The sequence below is a fragment of the Mus caroli genome, unplaced genomic scaffold, assembly GCF_978045245.1.
Source record: "Mus caroli unplaced genomic scaffold, Mus_caroli_1 scaffold_6, whole genome shotgun sequence".
Classification (NCBI taxonomy): Eukaryota; Metazoa; Chordata; class Mammalia; order Rodentia; family Muridae; genus Mus; species Mus caroli.
The window spans coordinates 21,705,001-21,726,474 of NW_028227261.1; the positions used below are offsets into that span (position 1 = coordinate 21,705,001).

General features: G+C 47.7%; 1 protein-coding gene across 1 annotated transcript; it reads left to right on the top strand.

Annotated features, from left to right (window-relative positions):
• The first annotated feature begins 16,761 nt into the window (after positions 1 to 16,761).
• On the top strand, positions 16,762 to 20,552 carry Rpl11 (ribosomal protein L11). Its single transcript, XM_085838843.1, has 6 exons — positions 16,762 to 16,862; positions 17,494 to 17,644; positions 18,540 to 18,646; positions 18,948 to 19,079; positions 19,850 to 19,960; positions 20,221 to 20,552. Exons 1-6 carry the CDS (start codon positions 16,857 to 16,859, stop codon positions 20,248 to 20,250), a joined length of 537 nt encoding a protein of 178 aa, XP_085694969.1. The 5' UTR covers positions 16,762 to 16,856; the 3' UTR covers positions 20,251 to 20,552.
• The last annotated feature ends 922 nt before the right edge of the window (positions 20,553 to 21,474 follow it).

The window sequence follows — 21,474 nt, forward strand, 5'->3', positions numbered from 1 at the left end:
GCCATCTCACCAGCCCCCCTACCATTGTTATTTTAAAGTATTATTTTCTTATTACTTGGGGTGGGGCAGTTTCGAGTCAGGGTTTCTCTGTGTAGCCCAGGCTGTCCTGGAACTCACTCTGTAGACCAGGCTGGCTTCAAACTCAGAAAACTGCCTGCTTCTGCCTCCTGAGTTCTGGGATTAAAGGCGTGCGCCACCACTGTCCAGCTTTTTAATTTTTTTAAGATCTATTTTTTTATATGTGTGTGTATGTTCTGCTTGCATGTATGTCTGTGCACCGCATAGGCCTGGTACCTGTGGAGGTCAGAAGAGGGCTTCTGATCTCCTGGGACTGGAGGTACAGAGAGTTGTGAGTTGCTGTATGGGTGCTGGGAATACAATCCAGAACACACCGGAAGTGCAGCCAGCCAGCGCTCTAAAGCACCGAGCCATCTCTTCAGTCTCTATTACTGCTGTGCTTGAGTAACCCAAGCTGATATCAAGTTCCATGTCGCCAAGAATGACCCTGAATTCTTTTTTTTTTTTTTTTTTTTTTTGGTTTTTCGAGACAGGGTTTCTCTGTATAGCCCTGGCTGTCCTGGAACTCACTTTGTAGACCAGGCTGGCCTCGAACTCAGAAATCCGCCTGCCTCTGCCTCCCGAGTGCTGGGATTAAAGGCGTGCGCCACCACGCCCGGCGACCCTGAATTCTTGATCCTTCTCCCTCCATCTCCTACATACTGGACCATAAAAGTATATAAAAAGTATATAATAGTATATTACACACTGACGGTACTATTGTTAGTGTTTTATCACAACAAATCAGCATGTCCATAGGAACATATGAAATATCATTTTTTATTTTATCTTATTTTTTTAATTTTTATTTTTTGAGACAGTTCCAGCTGTCCTGGAACTCACTCTGTAGACCAGGCTGGCCTCAAACTCAGAAATCTGCCTGCCTCTGCCTCCCAAGTGCTGGAATTAAAGTGCGCCACTACTGCCCGACTGAAATCTCAATCTTGAGAAGATGAGGAAAAACGATGTAAATTTGCATCTAGGCACGTTCCTGCCCCCTATGAAGCTCTAGGCTAAAGCAGGGCAGAGGTCCGTCTTCAAACACAGAACTGGATCGTGGTCTTGAACTTGGGGACTGGCAAGAGAGAGAATAATGAGGGACACATAAGGAAATATCCATGCTTCGCCAGACCACTAGCATGTGTCGTGGGGGCCACAGGGCACACAAGAACAGGACACTGTCAGCCTCTCTCTCTCTCTCTCTCTCTCTCTCTCTCTCTCTCTCTCTCTCTCTCTCTCTCTCGGCAGCGTTTGAAGGAGGTAGGAGGCTGATATCCTTTAGCCCTCCGCCCCCGTGCGTCATGTGACTGGGAAGCAAGAAGAGGGTTAAGAAGAGAAGGAGAAGGCACAGTGCTGTGACACACATCACATATTGAAGGTCAAATGAAAGCAGATTTAGCAGTCTTGTGGAGCCACTTCCCTGGATCTTGTGACGTGGGTCAGAGCGCCCCTGGTGGACATACATGGAATGACAGTCTGCCCACTTGATGGTAGTGCTTTATAGCGCGGGATGCTTGCTAGGCTTGAGATCTGCGCTGCTCCAGGCTTGTGCCTTCATCTTCACGTAATGCTCAGACCTTTCACCCTGCGCTCCGTGATGTTGTCATGGTCACTTTACAGGCCAGGGAACTGAGGCAGAGAGAGGGAGGGTGGTGGATCCAGCCAGGATGAACCCTCACCTGCCTATCAACGATAGCGTCACGCCCCTCCTTCGCTTGCATACGCGAAGGCTGGCTAAGTAAAGGAGGGGATTGGCCCGGACTGAAGCCTAAAAGCCACTCGTCTCAGCTGTGAGGAGGAGCTGGATCTCATTGCAGCAGAGCGGAGAGCACATTCTTAGGAGGAGGGGGATGAGGTCACAGGTGTTATCTTGAGAGGAGAAGGGGAAGAGAAAAACCAGTGGGGGAAGGGCGGGGGTGGGGAGAGACCATGATATGTGTGTATTTGGAGGGACGATGACAAGACAGGAGGATAAGGCCAGGGCAGCAGGCTCTCGGCGGTCCCCAGCTAGATTCACTCAACAAACCTTTGGTCGGATCCTGATAGAGCACACAGGAGAAGATGGGACCACGCTGTGGAGACGCCGGAGATGGGAAAGGAAGGAAGGGATGGGAAAGACCCTGGTTGGTGATGAATGTAGTGAGCCCATGAGGGTGGCCAAGCACGGGGCTCCAGGAGCAGCTGAATAAATGTTCTGTGACTAGCCTCAAACTGCCCGTGTAGCCCAGGCTGACCTTGGCCTGCTCCGCTACCCCCCCCCCCTTCCCCAGTGCTAGGATTACCTGGTGTGTGCCACCACACCCAGCCTGAAATGAAAGGATTTTGGCCAACCAAATCTTGAGCCCAGCTTGGTAAACTTACTGAAAATCATGTAATTGCATGCTTAGAATAAGCAAGTGTGTTCTATAAATTCTACTTTGTTATCTTTTTCTTTTTTCTGTTTTTTAATGCAACGGGAGATGAGGAGGCACGGAGTCTAAATGTTTTAGAGGCTATGATTCCAGAAGGGGCGAACATTCCAGATGGAGAGTGAAGGAGAAACCAGGCCCCTGGCTGGAGGAGCCTGGCCTCACTGTTGGGCTGTGGTGAATCTGAACTGAGCTGACTCTTGTGCCAGAAGACTGTCTGCCTCAACCTCTAAATTTGGGGCAAATATCCCTCTCAGGGCCAGCCTCACTTCCCACGCGGGGAATGTGAGACTCAGAGGGGTCAAGCAGACTACCCAGTCTCACGAGCATTAAAGGACAGAGGCAGAGAATGAGATGCAGTCCAGGGCTGTCCAGAGCTTGGGCTCTCTGACTTCCCTGCTGCAGCAAACGAACAAGTCCTTGCAGAGGTTCCCGGGCGACCCACGCGCTGGCGCTTCGCTGGTGCCTCCTGCTGGCGGAAACGTGGAGTTGGCAGGAGGAGGGAAGCGCTGACTTCTAGACGTGGCCTCCCCTGGCAGTTTCCTCCCTTCCAACATGGTCCAGAGGCTTGTAGTCAGGACCAGTTGTCTAGTTGTCATCTTTCCAACGCGGAGACCGAGGGACTTCTCAAAAATGACCCAGACAAGTAGAGAAAGACCCAGGTTTCCTGGGACCACCGAGTCAATCCCAGGGAGTTTGTTATGCTGCCCAGGATCCCTCTCAAACTGTGTGTGTATATATGTGTGTGAATATACATGTGTAGAAAGATAGATAGATAGATAGAGAGATAGATAGATAGAGAGAGAGAGAGAGAGAGAGAGAGAGATAGGATCCTTTGGAGCTGAAAGACATTACTGATGTGGGTGTCTTCAGTTCCACAGATCAAACCCAAGGCTTTGTGCATGCTAGGCAAACATTCCATCACCAGGTTCTTTGTGTTGTTGGGGATTTCTTCAGGCTCCTCTTTCTGGCTTCATACTGTTCTTTTATAGCTAGAGTAACCAAATCTCAGCGTCATGACAGGGTGTGACCTTTCTGGCTCACAGAACCAACCCAACCCCAAACTCTCCCTTCATGGTCTAAGCTGATGCCAACAAGCCCAGCCTTATCTCATCTCTTCATGTTTTTTCATACTGGCTACTCGGCAGCTGTGTGTCCTTGCCGAAGTCCTTCAACCTCTCAGTGCTTCCACTCTGTCATCTCTGAAGTGGAATAAGCCCCACCTACTTCCCAAGCCTGGGTGTGCAGGTTAGACAAGGGCCTGGGTGTGCAGGTTAGACAAGGCGAGGAGGACCCTAGGTACAATGCCTGGCACTAGGACACATTAGTATCTTGTGTGTGTGTGTGTGTGTGCATGTGTGTGCATGCATGCATGCACATGTATATATAGTGTATATGTGTTTACATGTTTGTGTGTGCATGTATGAGCATTGTGTGTGTGTGCATATGCATGTGTGCATGCATGTGTGTGTGTGGTGTATGCATGTGTGGGGTATATGTGTGTGTGCCTATGTGTGTGTGCCTGTGCATGCATGCATACATGTGTGTGTATATAGTGTATGCGTGTGTATGCATGTGTGTGCCTGTGTATATGTGTGTGTCTTTGCTTAACTCTCACCTTTTTCCCAAATGAAAACAAAACAGGAAGCAACAGGCCAACAGCTTGCTTTAATAGTTTGGGGTGTGGCTGGACAGTAACTCACTTGCTCCTCATGTGCAAGGCCCTGGATTCCGTCTCTAGCAACAAAAACTAAAACACAATAAGGCAAAATAATGAGTAATCACGCGAGTCAGGAACCATTGGAGGAAAGCAAGAAATGACCTGGAGTTCACGAGAAAAATGATAAGCCGTGGTGGCACACGCCTTTAATCCCAGCACTCGGGAGGCAGAGGCAGGCGGATTCCAGGACAGCCAGGGCTACACAGAGAAACCCTGTCTCGAAAAACCAAAAAAAAAAAAAAAAAAGAGAGAAATGATAGTAGATAGTTAATAGGAAAACCACTGGAGGGTCTGGACACACAACTCAGCATGTAAGGCTTCCTTCCACCAAGCCTGGTATTGAGGTCCATCCCCTGGACCTACATGGCAGAAAGAGAAAACCCACTTCCAAAAACTGTCCTCTGACCTCTGCACATGCACAGCATGCATGTGTCCAGAAACACATGTATACCTCACATGAATAAGTGTAAAAAGAAAATTTAAAAAGATTAATAGAAAATAGTAGAAAAATTAATAAGGGATTGTTTATTGATAGCCTAATGCCTGAGGGGGCCAGAAGAGGACAATGAATCCTCCAGGAACTGGAGATTGTCGTGAACCACCATGTGAGTGATGGGAACCGAGCCTAGGTCCTCTGGAAGAGCACCAAGTGCCCTTAACCACTGAGCCTTTAATTAAAAGCACTGACTGCTCTTCCAAAGGACCTGGGCTCGATTCCCAGCATCCACGTGATAGCTCATAACTGTGAAACTTGAGTCTGGCACCTTCATACAGACATACATGCATACATGTAGGCAAAACACTAATGCACATAAAAATAAATAAATCTTTTTTTAAACTATTTTATTTTATTTATTTATTTATTTATTTTTGGTTTTTCGAGACAGGGTTTCTCTGTATAGCTCTGGCTGTCCTGGAACTCACTTTGTAGACCAGGCTGGCCTCGAACTCAGAAATCCGCCTGCCTCTGCCTCCCGAGTGCTGGGATTAAAGGCGTGCGCCACCACGCCCGGCTTTTTATTTTATTTTTTAGACAAGGTTTCTCTGTGTTACCCTGGCTGTCCTAGAACTCACTCTGTAGACCAGGCTGGCCTCGAAGTCAGAGATCCACCTGCCTCTGCCTCCAGAGTGCTGGCTGGGATTAAAGGCATGAACCACCACGCCCAGCTTCCCTCTTATTTTTATGAGACGGGGTCTCTCATTGAATCTGGTGTTCACCAAACTAGCTGTTCAACAAGCCTCAGACATCCTCCGGTCTCTGTGTCTCCAGCCCTGGATTTTATAGGCATAGACCATTGGTCCTCATCCTTGCAAGACAAACATTTTCCTAGCTGGGACATCTCCCCACACCTCTTTGTTTGTAAGTACACTGTAGCTGTCCTCAGATACTCTAGAAGAGGGCATCAGATTTCGTTACTGATGGTTGTGAGCCACCATATGGTTGCTGGGATTTGAACTCGGGACCTTCGGAAGAATAATGGGCACTCTTAACCACTGAGCCATGTCGCCAGCCTGCTTTTATACGTTTTAAAAATCAATTTCTAGGACCTCTTTTGGATCTAATAGAGCCTTATTTTCTGGTGGTTTTCAAACAGTGCTTCTCTAAGTCCTACTGTTTCTCAGAAGCCAAGGACACAGGGCTGGGGGTTGGAAGGGAGAAGAAACCAAGCAGAGAGAGCCCTGTGTCCCACCTCCACTCCCACTAGCTTAGCCTTGCACATGGTCTTATCTGAAGACTGAGTCTGTGGTTAAAACATGAATGAAAATCTGACACCTGCAGCTCTTTCACCAAAGGACGACCAATAAGACAAGGGCTGTAACAAATCTAGCTCCTTAGAGAGTCCTGCAATGCACCGTGGGGCTCCGGCGCCCCCTTTCTTCCATGTGGCCTTAGGTATGAGCACAGAAAAATGTTTAGTTCTTTTGAAAGGATTTGTTTTTATTATTTTTAATTTGTGTCTGTCGGTGTGTGTGTGTGTGTGTGTGTGTGTGTGTGTATGTGTTGCCCATAAAGGCCAGCAGGGAGTTTTGGGTTCCCTGGAGATGTCTTTAGTGGGTGCTGGAACTGAACTTGAATCCTCAGGAAGAGCAGGAAGAGCTCTTTTGTGGAGGGCAGAGTGAGACAGGGTTTTATTGTATAACCCTGGTTGTCCTGGAACTTACTTTGTAGACCAGGCTAGCCTTGAACTCACAGAGAACTGCCTGCCTCTGCCTTTAAAGGCATGTGCCATCATCACTTGGCTGCCACCATTGAACAGCTCCAGTAGCCTTCTACCTCTCCATCCTTTTTTTTTTTAAAGATTTATTTAATGGGGCTGCAGAGATGGCTCAGTGGGTAAGAACACTGACTGTTCTTCCGAAGGTCCTGAGTTCAAATCCCACCAACCACATGGTGGCTCACAACCATCTGTAATGAGATCTGATGCCTTCTTCTGGAGTGTCTGAAGACAGCCACAGTGTACTTACATATAATAAATAAATAAATATTTAAAAAAAAAAGATTTATCTTATGTATATGAGTACACTGTAGCTGTTTTCAGACACCCCAGAAGAGGGTGTCAGATCCCATTACAGATGGTTGTGAGCCACCATGTGGTTGCTGGGAATTGAACTCAGGACCTCTGCAAGAACAGTCAGTGCTCTTAACCACTGAGCCATCTCGCCAGGCCCCTTGCTTTGTTCTTCTAAGACAAAGTTTCATATGGTCCAGGCTGGCCTTCAACTTCATCATCTATCCACGGATGGCCTGGACTTCCTGGTCTTCTTGCCTCTCTCTCCTCAGATGGCTTTACACCCATGGCTCTGGGATGCATTGCATCTTTTGGCTCCCAGGCTTGGCTCAAATAAACCTTTACTTCATGAAAGGTTTAGTGATCTATTTTGTAAACGCTAAGGGAGGCATCTTCAACCTTTCCCAGTATATATATATATATATATATATATATATATATATATATACACACACACACACATATATGCAGTTTCTCCTTTGTCCTGGACAGGATAGCGGGCTTCCAACATGGCCCCTGAGGCTTGAGAATGGATAGCACAGGTGACTCTGGAGGAATCTCATCTGAGGGCTTGTCATAAAGTGAGAACAAATTCAAACTGACAATAGGCAGATGAGCCATGGGTGACAACCAATGACAGCTTGCAATTCTTGACAAACCACACTCAATGCCAACTTGACCAGCCAAGAGTGAGTCCCTGACTCCTGATACAAAACATGTCCCCTCCTTTCATGAAATTATGCACGAATCTGAGATTTTCTGTGGATTATACCTTTTTTTCTCCCCCTTTGGTTTTTCGAAACAGAGTTTCTCTGTGTAGCCCTGGCTGTCCTAGAACTCACTCTGTAGACCAGGCTGGCCTGGAACTCAGAAATCTGCCTGCCTCTCCCTCCCAAGTGCTGGGATTAAAGGTTTGTGCCACCACTGCCTGACAGATTATACCATTTTTATTATGAGAACAAGTCTCACTCTGTAGTCTAAAACTTTTATGTAGCCCAAGCTGGCCTTAAATTTGTGGCAATCCAGGGGCATTGGAGAGATGGCTCAACAGTTTAAGAGCACTGACTGCTCTTTCAGAGGTCCTGAGTTTAATCCCCACCAACCACATGTTGGCTCACAACCATCTGTAATGGGATCCAATGCACAATTCTGGTGTGTCTGAAGACAGCTACAGTGTACTCATATAAATAAGATAAGTCTTTAGAAATATTTCTTTGTGCCAGTACAGTGGTGGCATATGCCTTTAATCCCAGCACTCGGGAGGCAGAGGCAGGCAGATGTCTGAGTTCGAGGCTAGCCTGGTCTACAGAGTGAGTTCCAGGACAGCCAGGGCTATACAGAGAAACCCTGTCTTGAAAAAAAAAAAAAAAAAGAAAGAAAAGAAAAAAGGAAACAAACCAACCAACCAAAATTTCTTTATGTGGCAATCCTTCTGCCTTAGCTTCCTAAATGCAGGGATTAAGGACAACAGTACCATGCCCAACTGAGATGAAGCCTTTGAAAACTGACAAAGTCAGGAGAGCCCTGGGCTTAGTGCTTGTGAAGGACACCCCTTGTCCCTTCCACCCTGTGAACACAGTGGGACGGTCACTGAGGAGCCAGGAAGCCGGTTCTCACCAGACATCCTGTCTACCAGCACCTTGATCTTCGGTCTCTCAGGCTCTAGAACAGATGAAGGCTAAGCCTCTATGGCTCATAAGCCCTCGCTTTACAGGATTTTCCAATAGAAGTTCAGACGTACCATGACAGCTCTAAAAAAAACAGACTTTAGCCAGTCAATTATGAACTATTACAGAGGGCTGGAGAGATGGCTCAGTGGTTAAGAGCATTGGCTGCTCTTCCGAAGGTCCTGAGTTCAAATCCCAGCAGCCACATGGAGGCTCACAACCATCTGTAATACGATCTGATGCCCTCTTCTGCTGTGTGTTTAAAAACAGCTACAGTGTACTCATATAAATAAAAATAAATGATAGTATTTCAAAAAAAGAATTATTAAAGAGAGTTAAGTAGTGTTGGCACACGCCTTTTATCTCATCACTAAGGAGACAGAGCCATGCAGATCTCTGAGTTCAAGGATAGCCTGATCTACAGAGTAAGTTCCAGGACAGCCAGGGCTGTACAGAGAAACCCTGTCTTAAAAAATATTGTTAAAGTGGGGCTGGGGAGATGACTCTGTGGTTAAGAACACTGGCTGCTCTTCTATGGGACCTGGATTTAATTCTCAGCACCCACATGGCGGCTCACTAACATCTGGAAGTCCAGGGGCTCTACCACCCTCTTCTGGCCTCCTCCAGCACTGCAGGAACACAAAGCATGGACATTTGTGCAGGCAAAATACCCATAGACGCACAATAAATATACAGGTAAAGACGGTTGTCTACCAAGCCTGATGACCTCAGTTTGACCTCAGCACCTGCACAGGAGACAGAGAGAATCAACTTTTGCAAGTTGTCCTCCAACTTCTTCATGTGTCCATACAAACATGAAGTGCTTATCATGCAGGTGTGAGGGTCTGACTTCAGAACCCCAGCACCCATTTTAAAAGCTGGGCATATGCCTACAATTGGTTCAGGTGAAGAGAGAGGCAGGGATCCCAGGAGCCCGAGAGTCTAAAGAGTCAGTGAGCCTCTGTCTCAGAAAGTAAGGCGGGAGCAACAGAGGAAGACACCCAATATTGTTTCTGGCCTCTGTGAACATTGGTCCACACGTGTACACATGTGATCGCACATACACACATGAGAACATATACACAGAAAAAAAGAACATGAAGGAAAGAGGGAAGAGAGAGAAATCTAGGTATGACCTTTGTGCTTCTGATTCCAGCCCAAGATGGAGTGACAAGGAACCAGATGTGCTCTCCTGACTGATGCAAGTGACAAGGCTGAGGAGACACGATGGCCTTCTGGTGGCAGACCTCAGCTTGTAGGACAGTGCTTCTGAGGGACAAAGAGATGTGGGGAGCCTCAGGATTGCCCCCAGCTGGCTGCTGAAGGATCTCTAAGCTGGGCCCAGGGGAGGGCTCCCTTAGGGAAGCTGGCTTCTCCAGGAGGTTTGATACAAGGGCTCAAAGTGCAGGCCAGAGCTGCAGAGAAGAGGCGAAGAGAACTTATAAAGGAGAGGCTGAGTGCGGGGCTCAGTTAGGAGAGTGCTTGCCTAGGATGGGGAAGGTCCTGGGTTTGATCTCTAGCACCACATAAACTAGGAGTGTGCCACCATGCCTGTCATCTCAGCATTCAGGAAGTGGAGTTCAAGGGCATCCTGGGTTACATAGTAAGTAAGCTAATCTGGGCTGCATGATACTTTGTCAAACAACAACAACAGCAACAGCAACAGCAACGAAGTATTGTTATAACAGTTCACTCTCAAGACATTCCTGGGCCGGGCGTGGTAGCGCACGCCTTTAATCCCAGCACTTGGGAGGCAGAGGCAGGTGGATTTCTGAGTTCGAGGCCAGCCTGGTCTACAAAGTGAGTTCCAGGACAGCCAGGGCTATACAGAGAAACCCTGTCTCGAAAAAACCAAAAAAAAAAAAAAAAAAAAAAAATCAAGACATTCCTACTTATCAATTTCCCTGGTTGTGAGAACATTTTTTTGTAAAGAGGGCATTCTCAAGTGTTTACCTTGTCAAAGAAAATTTAAAGGGTCCTTTCTCAGCATCATTAGGATTTTAGAAAGGGTGAATGGGGAGTTCCCTGGACCTCCCTGGACCACAGCAGCACTGACAAGGAGGAATAGGGTTTCCCTGGCTAGTTTTATGTCAGCTTGATACAACGTAGAGTCATCTTTGGAAAAGGAAACCTCAGGTGAGAAAATTCTCCCACCAGACTGGTCTGTAGGCAAGCCTTGTGAACATTTCTTGATTGATGTGGAAGCAGCCCTGGGTTCTATAAGAAAGCAGACTGAGCAAGTTGTGGAAGCAGCACCCTCCGTGGCTTCTTCTTCAGTCCCTGCCTCCAGGTTCCTGCCTTGAAGTCCTGCCCCAGCCGCCCTCAGTGATGAGGTATGACCGGAGACTTGTAAGTTGAAATAAATCCTTTTGTTCCCAAGTTTCTTTTGGTCGTGGTGCTATATTGTAGTAACAGATACTCAGCTATGACAAGGGTCCTTAGATGAAGGGACTCACCAAAGGACAGGAAGAACCCAGAATTCTAACTTAATCAGGACTGCTTTTTCCCCGACGGCCAACTTTCCCTGAACCGGGCTTGTATCCAAGCACACAGCCCAACTCCTGAACTTCCTGTGGCAACCCTTCAGAAAGAAAGCCAGGCCACTCTAGCTCCTCTTCTGCTTACTCCCTCCCCCCACCCCCATGTCCTGCTGCTTCTACAACCCAGCACTGGCTGCTGGGACCATGGAGATGACAAGTTGGGGCTTCAGGCCTCCCATTCTCTCTTCATTTCTTCAGCTAGGGATTTACTGGGAGACACAACTAGGCATGAATTCTAGAGTTGACTTAAATTACAACCCTGGTTCTGCTGATGGTATTATTATTATCATTATTATTGAAATAACATTTCCCTGTGCACCCCTAGCTGTTCTGAAACTCAATCTGTAAACCAGGCTGGCCTTCAATTCACCTGCCTCTGCTCCCCGCTCCCCGCCCCTGAGAGCTGGGATTAAAGGCATGCCCAGCTCTGACTCCTTATTTTTAATTTTACTAAAAACACTGTTCTAAGACTCCTGGTTGAGAACTCTTCACATGTATCCTAGATCACTAAACTAGAAACAAGCCGGGCGTGGTGGCGCATGCCTTTAATCCCAGCACTCGGGAGGCAGAGGCAGGCGGATTTCAGAGTTCGAGGCCAGCCTGGTCTACAAAGTGAGCTCCAGGACAGCCAGAGCTATAAAGAGAAACCCTGTCTCGAAAAACCAAAAAAAAAAAAAAAAAAAAAAAAAAACTAGAAACAATTTCAGACACACCAGAAGAGGGCATCAGATCCCATTACAGATGGTTGTGAGCCACCATCTGGTTGCTGGGAATTGAACTCAGGGCCTCTGAAAGAGCGGTCAGTGCTCTTAACCACTGAGCCATCTCTCTAGCCCGAAACAATTATTTTTGAATTTTCTGATGCATATTGTCCAGTAGCCCTGGAGAATATTAGAAGAGCAACCAGTGGTTAAGTTTGTTGGGTTGCCAGGCAGTGGTGGCACACGCCTTTAATCCCAGCACTTGGGAGGCAGAGGCAGGCAGATTTCTAAGTTCCAGGCCAGCCTGGTCTACAGAGTGAGCTCCAGGACAGCCAGGGCTACACAGAGAAACCCTGTCTCAAAAACAAAAAACAAAAAACAAAAAAAAAAAGTTTGTTGGGTTACTCTGTGTGTGTGTGTGTGTGTGTGTGTGTGTGTGTGTTGTGTTGAGCACTGTCCTTGGTGCTGAGGTGTGGGCGGTACCCATGGTGCCACTGAGAGCGAGAAGAGCGCTGATGGTAAGCAGATTTCAAAGAAGCTCAGTAGACAAAACCACAAGCATTTGTTTTGTTTTGTTTTGTTTTTTTGAGACAGGGTTTCTCTGTATAGCCCTGGCTGTCCTGGAACTCACTTTGTAGACCAGGCTGGCCTTAAACTCAGAAATCCACCTGCCTCTGCCTCCCGAGTGCTGGGATTAAAGGCGTGCACCACCACGCCCAGCTAGCTCAGAGATCTTAACTGGTTCTTACTGGCAATGTCAGAATGGAGCAAATGCCTCACTTGTCAATCAGGATGAGAGTTCGGGTGAGTAGCACATTGAACTCTGTAGTCGAATGGGCAGCAGGAGGCAGAAACAGGTTTGTTCTCTGTCCAGCTTTTGAAGAAATCATGAAAGGGGGAGAGAGTGATAAAGGAGGGAGGGAAAGAGGAGGAGGAGAAAGATAGAGTGCAATTTTAGCAAATCCCAAAAGCAGCTTAGATAGGTGGTTCTCAGCCTGTGGGTCGTGACCCGTGATGGTCAAATGTCTTTTTCACAGGGGTCTTGTATCAGATACCCTGAATGTCAGATCGTTGCATTATTATTCATAACTAGCAAATTTGCAGTTATGAAGTGTCTTAGGGTTTTACTGCTGAGAACAGACACCATGACTAAGGCAGATAAGGACAACATTTAATTGGGGCTGGCTTACAGGTTCCGAGGTTCAGTCCAGTATCATCAAGACAGGAACATGGCAGCATCCAGGCAGGCATGGTGCAGGAGGAGCTGAGAGTTCTACATCTTCATCTGAAGGCTGCTAGCAGAATACTGGCTTCCAGGCAGCTAGGATGAGGGTCTTAAAGCCCATGCTCACAGTGACACACACACCTACTCCAACAGGGCCATACCTTCTAATAGTGCCACTTCCTGGACTGAACATATACAAACCATCACATGAAGTAACAACAAAATAATTTTATGGGTGGGGGGTCACTGCAACATGAGGGACTGTATTAAATGGTCACACATTAAGAAGGTTGAGAATCACTGGCTTAGGTTTATGTGCCAGAATGAAGATGTCCGCTCTGTTTTAATTTTATAAGGCAAGCGACTTAGAGATGGTCAAAGCTGGACCTGGTGGCTCAGGTCTGACTCCAGCTCTCTTGAAGCCTGAGGCAGGAGGGTTGGCTTAAGTTCAAGGCTAGCATGAGTTACAGTCTCAAACAAACAATTTAAAAGGAATAACCTAGTGTTTGGTTTTGTGTGTCTTTGTGATTCAACCTAAGATCTTGGACATGCTAGGCGAGCTCTCTACCACTGGGCTGTATCCCCAACTTTTTAATAAATTATTTGTGTATGCATTCATGTATATATTAACTTTTTTCTATTTTATTTTATGCGCTTGATTATCTTGCCTGCATGTATGTCTGTGTACTATTTGCATGCCCACAACATTGGATCCCCCAGAAACAGTTGTGGGCTACCATGTGAAGGCTGGGACTTGAACCCATGTCCTTTGGAGGGATAGCAATCATTCTTAACCACTGAGCCATCTCTCCAGCCCGTCCTTCTTGTATTTTGAGACGGTCTTGCTGTGTTGACCAGTCTGGCCTTGAGTGGACAATACTCCTACTTCCAGAGAGTAGGAAAGCCAGCCTGGGATAGAAGGCCTGTTCTTGTGTCTTGTCTTGTTTTGTTTTGTTTTGTTTTGTTTTGTTTTTTTCAAGACAGGATTTCTCTGTACAGCTCTGGCTGTCCTGGAACTCACTTTGTAGACCAGGCTGGCCTCGAACTCAGAAATCCGCCTGCCTCTGCCTCCCGAGTGCTGGGATTAAAGGCGAGCGCCACCACGGCCGGCTGTTCTTGTGTCTTGAACAGTTATTAGGTATCTGTTCTAGAGCCGTGGTTCTCAACCTTCCTAAGGTTTCGACCCTTTAATATACTTCCCCCTGTTGTGGTGACCCACAGCTATAAAATCATTGTTGTTGCTACTTCATAACTGTAAGTTTGCTGCTGTTATGAATCATAATATAAATATCAGTTTTACAATTATCTTAGGCAACCCTGGGAAAGGGTTGTTCAAACTCCAAAGGGGTTGAGACCTGTAGGCTGAGAAACACTGTTCCAGAGGCTAAAAGAATACACACATCGTGTTAGCTTTTGGCCATTGTACAAGATGTCAGGGTTTAGGCCCAACTCCAGAGAAGTTCCTGTGACATCGGAGACTTCATTTATCCATCTCAAAGGTGGAGATGATGCTGACCTCCTAGTCTGGTGTAGACCTGTGCAGTCGCAGAGAGACAAGCGTGTTGCCAAGTTCATTGTCCTATTGAAGGAGCCCCTCTCAGTTCTACCCTCGTGAAGTGGGCAGCCTAGGGCTTGGCTTAGAGGAGTTGGTTTCATTATCATCTTCTGACTTGGTGCTTAGCCAGTTACTGGGTGGTAGGCAGTCCACTTCTGATCCTCAACCGTTCTCTTCAGGGAACAGGAAGTAATACTCTTTATTACAAGTCTGAGTTTTTGTTTTTGTTTTGGTTTTGGTTTTTTGAGACAGGGTTTCTCTGTATAGCCCTGACTGTCCTGGAACTCACTCTGTAGACCAGGCTGGCCTCGAACTCAGAAATCCGCCTGCCTCTGCCTCCCGAGTGCTGGGATTAAAGGCGTGTGCCACCACGCCCAGCTTAAAATTCTTTTCCTCTGAAACCTGTTGAGCCAGGCCACCACAGTTGAAATTACCCTCAGCACCACTGTCTTCCATATTTCTACTAGTATGGCCTACTAAGCCCCACTTGAAGCATTCCACTGTTTTCAAAAGTCGCAAAATCCATATTCCTCAAAACAAAAGCATGGTCAGGCCTATCATAGCAATGCTTCAGCCCTGTACCAACTTCTCTCTTAGCTATGATTTTATTGCTGTGAAGAGACACCATGACCAAGGCAACTCTTATAAAGGCAAACATTTAATTGGGGTTGGCTGTTAGAAAACATTTCCAGTCTTGGGGAATAACTCTATTATGGGTTGTCCGGTGACTATTTAACACAAGGGGAATGCACTCTATATGAAAGGATAGCATCTTTAAAAAGCCTCAGATCTATCATTTCTATAGGGCACCACATTATCTCATCATAATCGTGATCAGCATCATTAGCAGGCATGTAATTGCATAATTACAATCAGAAAACTGGTGGTGATTTTGTAATACCAGGTCCCTCCTCTGGCAGGGTACTTGGCTCAAGACTAACCCTTCCTCTTAAAACATGGTCTCCTGCTTCTCCTGGCTCCTTGCTCCACCCAGGGTCTTTGGGGACTTGAGACCTGAAGTGAAAAGAAGTGAAAGGCACAGGGTGGAGCCAGGCTCTACCTTCATGCCCAGCTGGCTTCCCTCTTTCATCCCATGAGAAGCTCCGGCTGTGAGTCACCAGGTCTGAGCCTTTCTGTCTGTTCCCCCTTTTCCAGTGCTACTGGCTTCTCAAGAGCTCCTGTCTCTACCTGTAGCCCTTTCAGTTGCACAGGCAATTAAAAAAAACGAGAGAACAGAGAGATCCTTCTGGTTTCCCCATTTCATTCATTTTTTTTTTTCCTGTTTCTCAGATCCCTCCATATCCACTCACAACTTTTCCCATTGCTCAGCCATTCTCCCAATCCTCTTTGAAATAGAATACAGGGAGAAGATGATGATGAAGAAGAAGAAATAGAAATCCCCCTCTGGGAGCAGTGTGGGAGAGAACCCAGAGCTAGCAGCAGCAGTAAACTTTTTGGTGATGTCCTGAAGCAAAACTCTCATTTCTTCTTCCCTTGCCCCCACTTCTCCTATGGCATTAGGAATCCTCTCTCTCTTCTCTCTCTCTCTCTCTCTCTTTGTTTTTTTCCTTTTTTTGAGACAGGGTTTCTCTGTGTTAACATAGTTACAAAGTAAAGGGCCTAGAATCTGTATGGTTTCTTTTTTATCTTCGCACTTATTTTATGTATGAGTGCTCTCTCTGCATGTACACCTGCACGCCAGAAGAGGGCATCAGATCCCATTACAGATGGTTGTGAGCCACCATGTGGTTGTTGATAATTAAACTCAGGGCCTTGGGAAGAGCTGTCAAGTGCTCTTAACTACTGGGCTGTCTCTCCAGCCTCAGCTGATTTTTACTTTTTTTTTGGTTTTTGGTTTTTCGAGACAGGGTTTCTCGGTGTAGCCCTGGCTGTCCAGGAACTCACTCTGTAAACCAGAATTTAGAAATCTACCTGCCTCTGCCTCCCATGTGCTGAGATTGAAGGCGTGTGCCACCACTGCCTGGCGCCTCAGCTTATTTTTTAAAATTATTTTATTTATATGGGTGTTTTGCCTGCATGCATACATGGTCTGATGCCTGTAGATGCCAGAAGAGGGATCTGTCTCCCTGGAACTGGAGGCACAACCAGTTTTGAAATACTGTGTACATGACGGGAATTTTGTTCTTAACTGTAAATAAAGCCTTCTCTCTAGCCCATTGCTCAACCGATTTAATGGACTTTGGGCAGTGACATCACTCAAGAACCACCAGGTTCTGAGCCTGTTCTTGGAGTCATGGACTCAAGAACATACCAGCATCAGACAACCCACGACCTAGTCTTTTGCCCGAGATGACTGCAGTTTCGAGGACAGTCCACTAGAGGAGGCAGCGCCACGACAGCTATGTCTCTCTTTCCCCCTCTCCCCTCGTTTGTCCGCCTAGAAGAAAAGCCCGCCCCCTGGCCCATAAGGCCACGGGGCCGGAAGTCTCCCTCTCTCTTCCTGTTCTCCACCATGGCGGTGAGTAGGCGAGAGTTGGCTTTGCCTCGCTTTCATCCGTCTCCATCCGCTGTCGGCGGAGCCCACGGCGGCTGTCTCGCGGGTGGCCGGAGGAGGACGGAGCCCGCGAGGATGCTGGCATTAAGCCCAGTGGGGCTATGCGGCCGCGGGGCTCGCCCGTCGCGTCGCCGTCCATCCTAAGAATGGGGCTCAGGTCTGCAGCCCCGAGGGCCCAGACGCAGTGTATGGGGGCTGCCGGAAGTGCGAGCGCGATGTGCGGAGGTCCACGGCGGGGCCAAGGGGACACTTGAAGCTTGTGTGGTGCCGGGGAGTTTCTGCGAGTCCCACTCGCAGGACCGGTGCTAGCTTGGGAAGGGGGAAGGCATGGCGCAGAGGCCGGTGCTTCCTGTAGTCTTGCTTAGGGTTACATTGTATCCTTTCTACGATCTCTAGTGTCTGTTCCCTAATTGTTGATCCGCTTGGGATTCAGGCTCCCTCTCGGTGTTCGTCCTCCTCCAAAGGCGGAGACCTTGCTGGTCCCGAGGGCTTAGGCGGGATCCGGGACGGTAGAAGTCAGAGCGGTGAAGACCTTGGCTGCTTCTCGACTCTGACGGGGCCGGGAGGGTGTTGATGGCTGTGTCCCTCTTCGCAGCAAGATCAAGGGGAAAAGGAGAACCCCATGCGGGAACTGCGCATTCGCAAGCTCTGCCTCAATATCTGCGTCGGGGAGAGCGGAGACAGACTGACCCGGGCAGCCAAGGTGTTGGAGCAGCTCACAGGCCAGACCCCGGTGTTCTCCAAAGGTGAGTGGCGGTGGGCTGGCCAGAGAGGGGCGGATCTGGAAAGCTTGCTTCATCTGACCGGAGCACGGGTGCAAATGGACTTCTAGCGTGAGCTGTCGTGGGCCTTGGTTGACAGCTAAGAACAGGGTTAATACCGTACACTGTTGGCATGAGGTCCTATCCATGCTTTTATTTGTCTGTGTGTGTGTGTGTGTGTGTGTGCTTGTATATGGGTACTCTGATTGCATGTGTACCCCACATGACAGAAGAGGGCATTAGATCCCATTACTGATGGTTGTGAACAACCGTGTAGGTCCTCAGAACCTCTTAAAACCTCTGAGCCATCTTTCCAACCCCCACCCCCACACACACACCAGTGCTTCTTAACTTCTGGCTCTGCCTCAACTCACTTAAAATGAATTGTGATTCCCTTGTTTGGCCACATGACAGGGGTTACCTTGCTAGAAACATGGAGTCTGTTGCTAGTGTGATTGTGGGTGGTCTGTGATTGGGTTTGGATACTGTTTCTTAGGACCACAGTCAGCATTTTGAAAACACTGGCTTTTGTCAGCCTTAGTCTCCCAATTAGAGCATGATCATTGGCTAGTCCTGGTAGCCTACAACTGTGACCCCATTACCCAGGCTGAAGCAGGAGGATTGCTGCCTGTTCAAGGCCAGCCTGGGCTACATTTGAGATTCTCTCTCAAGGAATGTAACAGTCCCGCTAACCTGTGTCTCTGTTCCTATGGCCGTGAACTCCAGGGACTGTAATGCTGTTTGAGGTTCTTAGTATGGCTGGGGAAATTAGAGACAGGCAGCTCTGTTTTCTGTGTTGTTGTGGACGATGTTGACTGACATGCTAGATGCCGTGCAATGGAAATAAGACGTTACCTGCCTCTGTGTCCCCGTCCTGCAGCTAGATACACTGTCAGGTCCTTTGGCATCCGGAGAAATGAGAAGATTGCTGTTCACTGCACAGTCCGTGGAGCCAAGGCAGAGGAAATTCTGGAGAAAGGCCTGAAGGTAAGGCTGGTGGGGTGGAAGCTGCTGCATTGTCAGAGATGGGATATATATACACACATACAGTGCCTTGTCGTTTCAGAGATGACTGTTCTTGGCTTTCTGTCCTTGGGATTTTCTCTGCTCTTTGGAAGTGGGGATCATTTGATGGAATTTGTAGCTGGGGCATGACTTGGTTAGGGGATGGGTAGCCTGTGCTCCTAGCTAGTTTTGGGTTTGTTCTGGGCCTACTGGGTGTTGATCTGAGCTCATATTGGGCTACTTGAACATGATGGATAACATGGTCACTTCTGTGTCCATTCAGGTGCGGGAGTATGAGTTGCGGAAAAATAACTTCTCGGATACTGGAAACTTTGGTTTTGGAATTCAAGAACACATTGACCTGGGCATCAAATACGACCCAAGCATTGGGATCTACGGCCTGGACTTCTATGTGGTATGTGGACTTCTCAGTCCCAAGCTGCCTGTGGGGAGAGGCAGCTCCTCTGTCCACACGTGCTGTCTTGCTGCTGGGATGGGGAGCTGGGCTGAAGTCTCCTGCCTTGTCTTCCTGTGTGGCCTTGAAGCAAGTGTAGAGGTTCCACACCACACGGGGTTTGTTCTCTGCTGTTACAAAGCTCTCTGGGTGATCCTGGGCTGCATTTGCCCCTCGAATTGGCTTCCCTGTCTCCACTCATCCCTTTAGCCTCTGGCACAGGAGTTCTGTGAGGAAGTCATGGAAATGTGGGGGGTGCAGACTGCTCAAATGGGGATTGTCATGTGGGAATGGCTGTTACCACGGTGGAAAGCGCTTCTGGGGGTATGTGGATATGCTGCTTTTGGAGACTTAAATTTTTCCACATTGCACATGTAGGTTTTTGTTTTGAGTCAGGGTCTTTGGTTTACAGCCTAAGCTGGCCTTGAACTCACTGCATGTATATCTACACCATGTGTGTGCCTGGTGCCTGTGGAGGCCAGAAGAGGACAAGGGGATCAGATACTGGAATTGGGACTGGAATTACAAGAATAGAGGGCAGTTGGGGAGGAAGCCTGCAGGGCATGTGTGTGTGGTGCCTGGTATGTTGTCTGGGTAGCTAATGACAGTTCTGTCCAACTGAGGTACTAGTCTTGATGACTTGAAGGTCAGTCTGTAAAGTGTGAGTCTTGTCTGTCCACTATTGAGCCAACCCTGAGCTGGCTGGGTGACTGTTGGTTATTCTGGCACAGGTGCTGGGTAGGCCAGGGTTCAGCATCGCAGACAAGAAGCGCAGAACAGGCTGCATTGGGGCCAAACACAGAATCAGCAAGGAGGAGGCCATGCGCTGGTTCCAGCAGAAGGTAAAGCCGCCGTCCCACAGGAGCTGTGCTCTGTGGTGCTGGGGACTGGACTGGTGCTGGGGTGGGAGCTCTGAAGCACAGTGCGGTTTGGTGGGTAGCTTGTATAAAGATGGAGTATTTGGGCATTTTGGTAAATGGCTCCTAGGGTTGGTGGTTGAAAAGGTCTTGAGTGTAGGTATGTCAGAATTCTCAGACATTAGTCTTTGTTGCTGTTCTTGCTCTGACCTTGTTCTGAAAACATGCAATTTCTTCTCTTTCAGTATGATGGGATCATCCTTCCTGGAAAATAAACTTTATCCAAAAAGCCAATAAAATTTTCTCAGAAACGCATGTTATAGTTGTGTGTTTGTGAAAGGAGTGTGGCCTCGTTCAGATCCTGGGACCACAAGCACTTAAAGAAAGCCTTGATGTGAATTGCTGGTGGCAGCAGCAGCCCACATCCTGGACTGCAGTGTCTCCCCGCAGCTGAGACTGAGCATTGAGTGCCCTGTGGGTGGGCTGTGGTGCAGAGGTCCTTTAAGTGGCTTTTGAGGGGTATCGGGTTGGTTAGGGTTTGGATTTGGTTGTAATTAAAAGCTGGGACAGTGTCACAGTCGCAGCGGGTGTCCCTTTTTGTGACTTGGTGTTTGGTGAAGGGACCACAGCTTCTGGTGTGGTGGTAAAGACTATTGACTTTGTTCATAGTTGAGTTGCATTTAAAATGATAGAGTTGGGAGGCCTTGTTAGGAAGGAAATCTCGCGGGCAAATTGTCGGATTAGTCCTCCCTTGATTAGCTATGGTGACCTGGAACAAATCTTTCTCCTCTTTCACGGAAGCAATCATTAGACAACTATTAGGCATGTAAGCACTTGAATATTTTTGTGTGTTTTGTACATGGAATCTTAACACATTAAAACTTGGTTTGTTTTGGTGTGGAGAATCCTGTCGCTAGTGATCAAAAGCCATCATTTTGGGGACTGTGTAAGTGGCACAGTAGGTAACAGTGCTTGCTGTGTGAGCTTGAGACCTAAATTCAGTTTAATTGCCATTACTCATAAAGGGCTCTTGCCAGCCAAACCTAATGGGGACACCACGTCCTGGTGTGATGTTCTGTCAGAATCAAGGTTGCTACCTTCCATGGAGCAAACCCACACAAGCCACCATTTATTTAGCCTGTTTCCATCTGTGTCTTCAACAGTTGTTTTGAGATGGTCTTGTATCTCTGGCTGTCCTATCTTTGGTGTGTCCAAGAACTCCTTGGTCACACCAGGACACAGAATCTTGGCCCTCTGCCTTTTAAGCCCCTCTCCTCAGGGGCTAAAGGCACACAGGGCCATGCCAAACTTTTTCTTTTTTTTTTTTTTAAGATTTATTTCATTAATTTATGTAAGTACACTGTAGCTGTCTTCAGACACACCAGAAGAGGCTGTCAGATCTCATTACGGGTAGTTGTGAGCCACCATGTGGTTGCTGGGATTTGAACTCAGAACCTTTGGAAGAGCAGTCAGTGCTCTTACCCATTGAGCCATCTCGC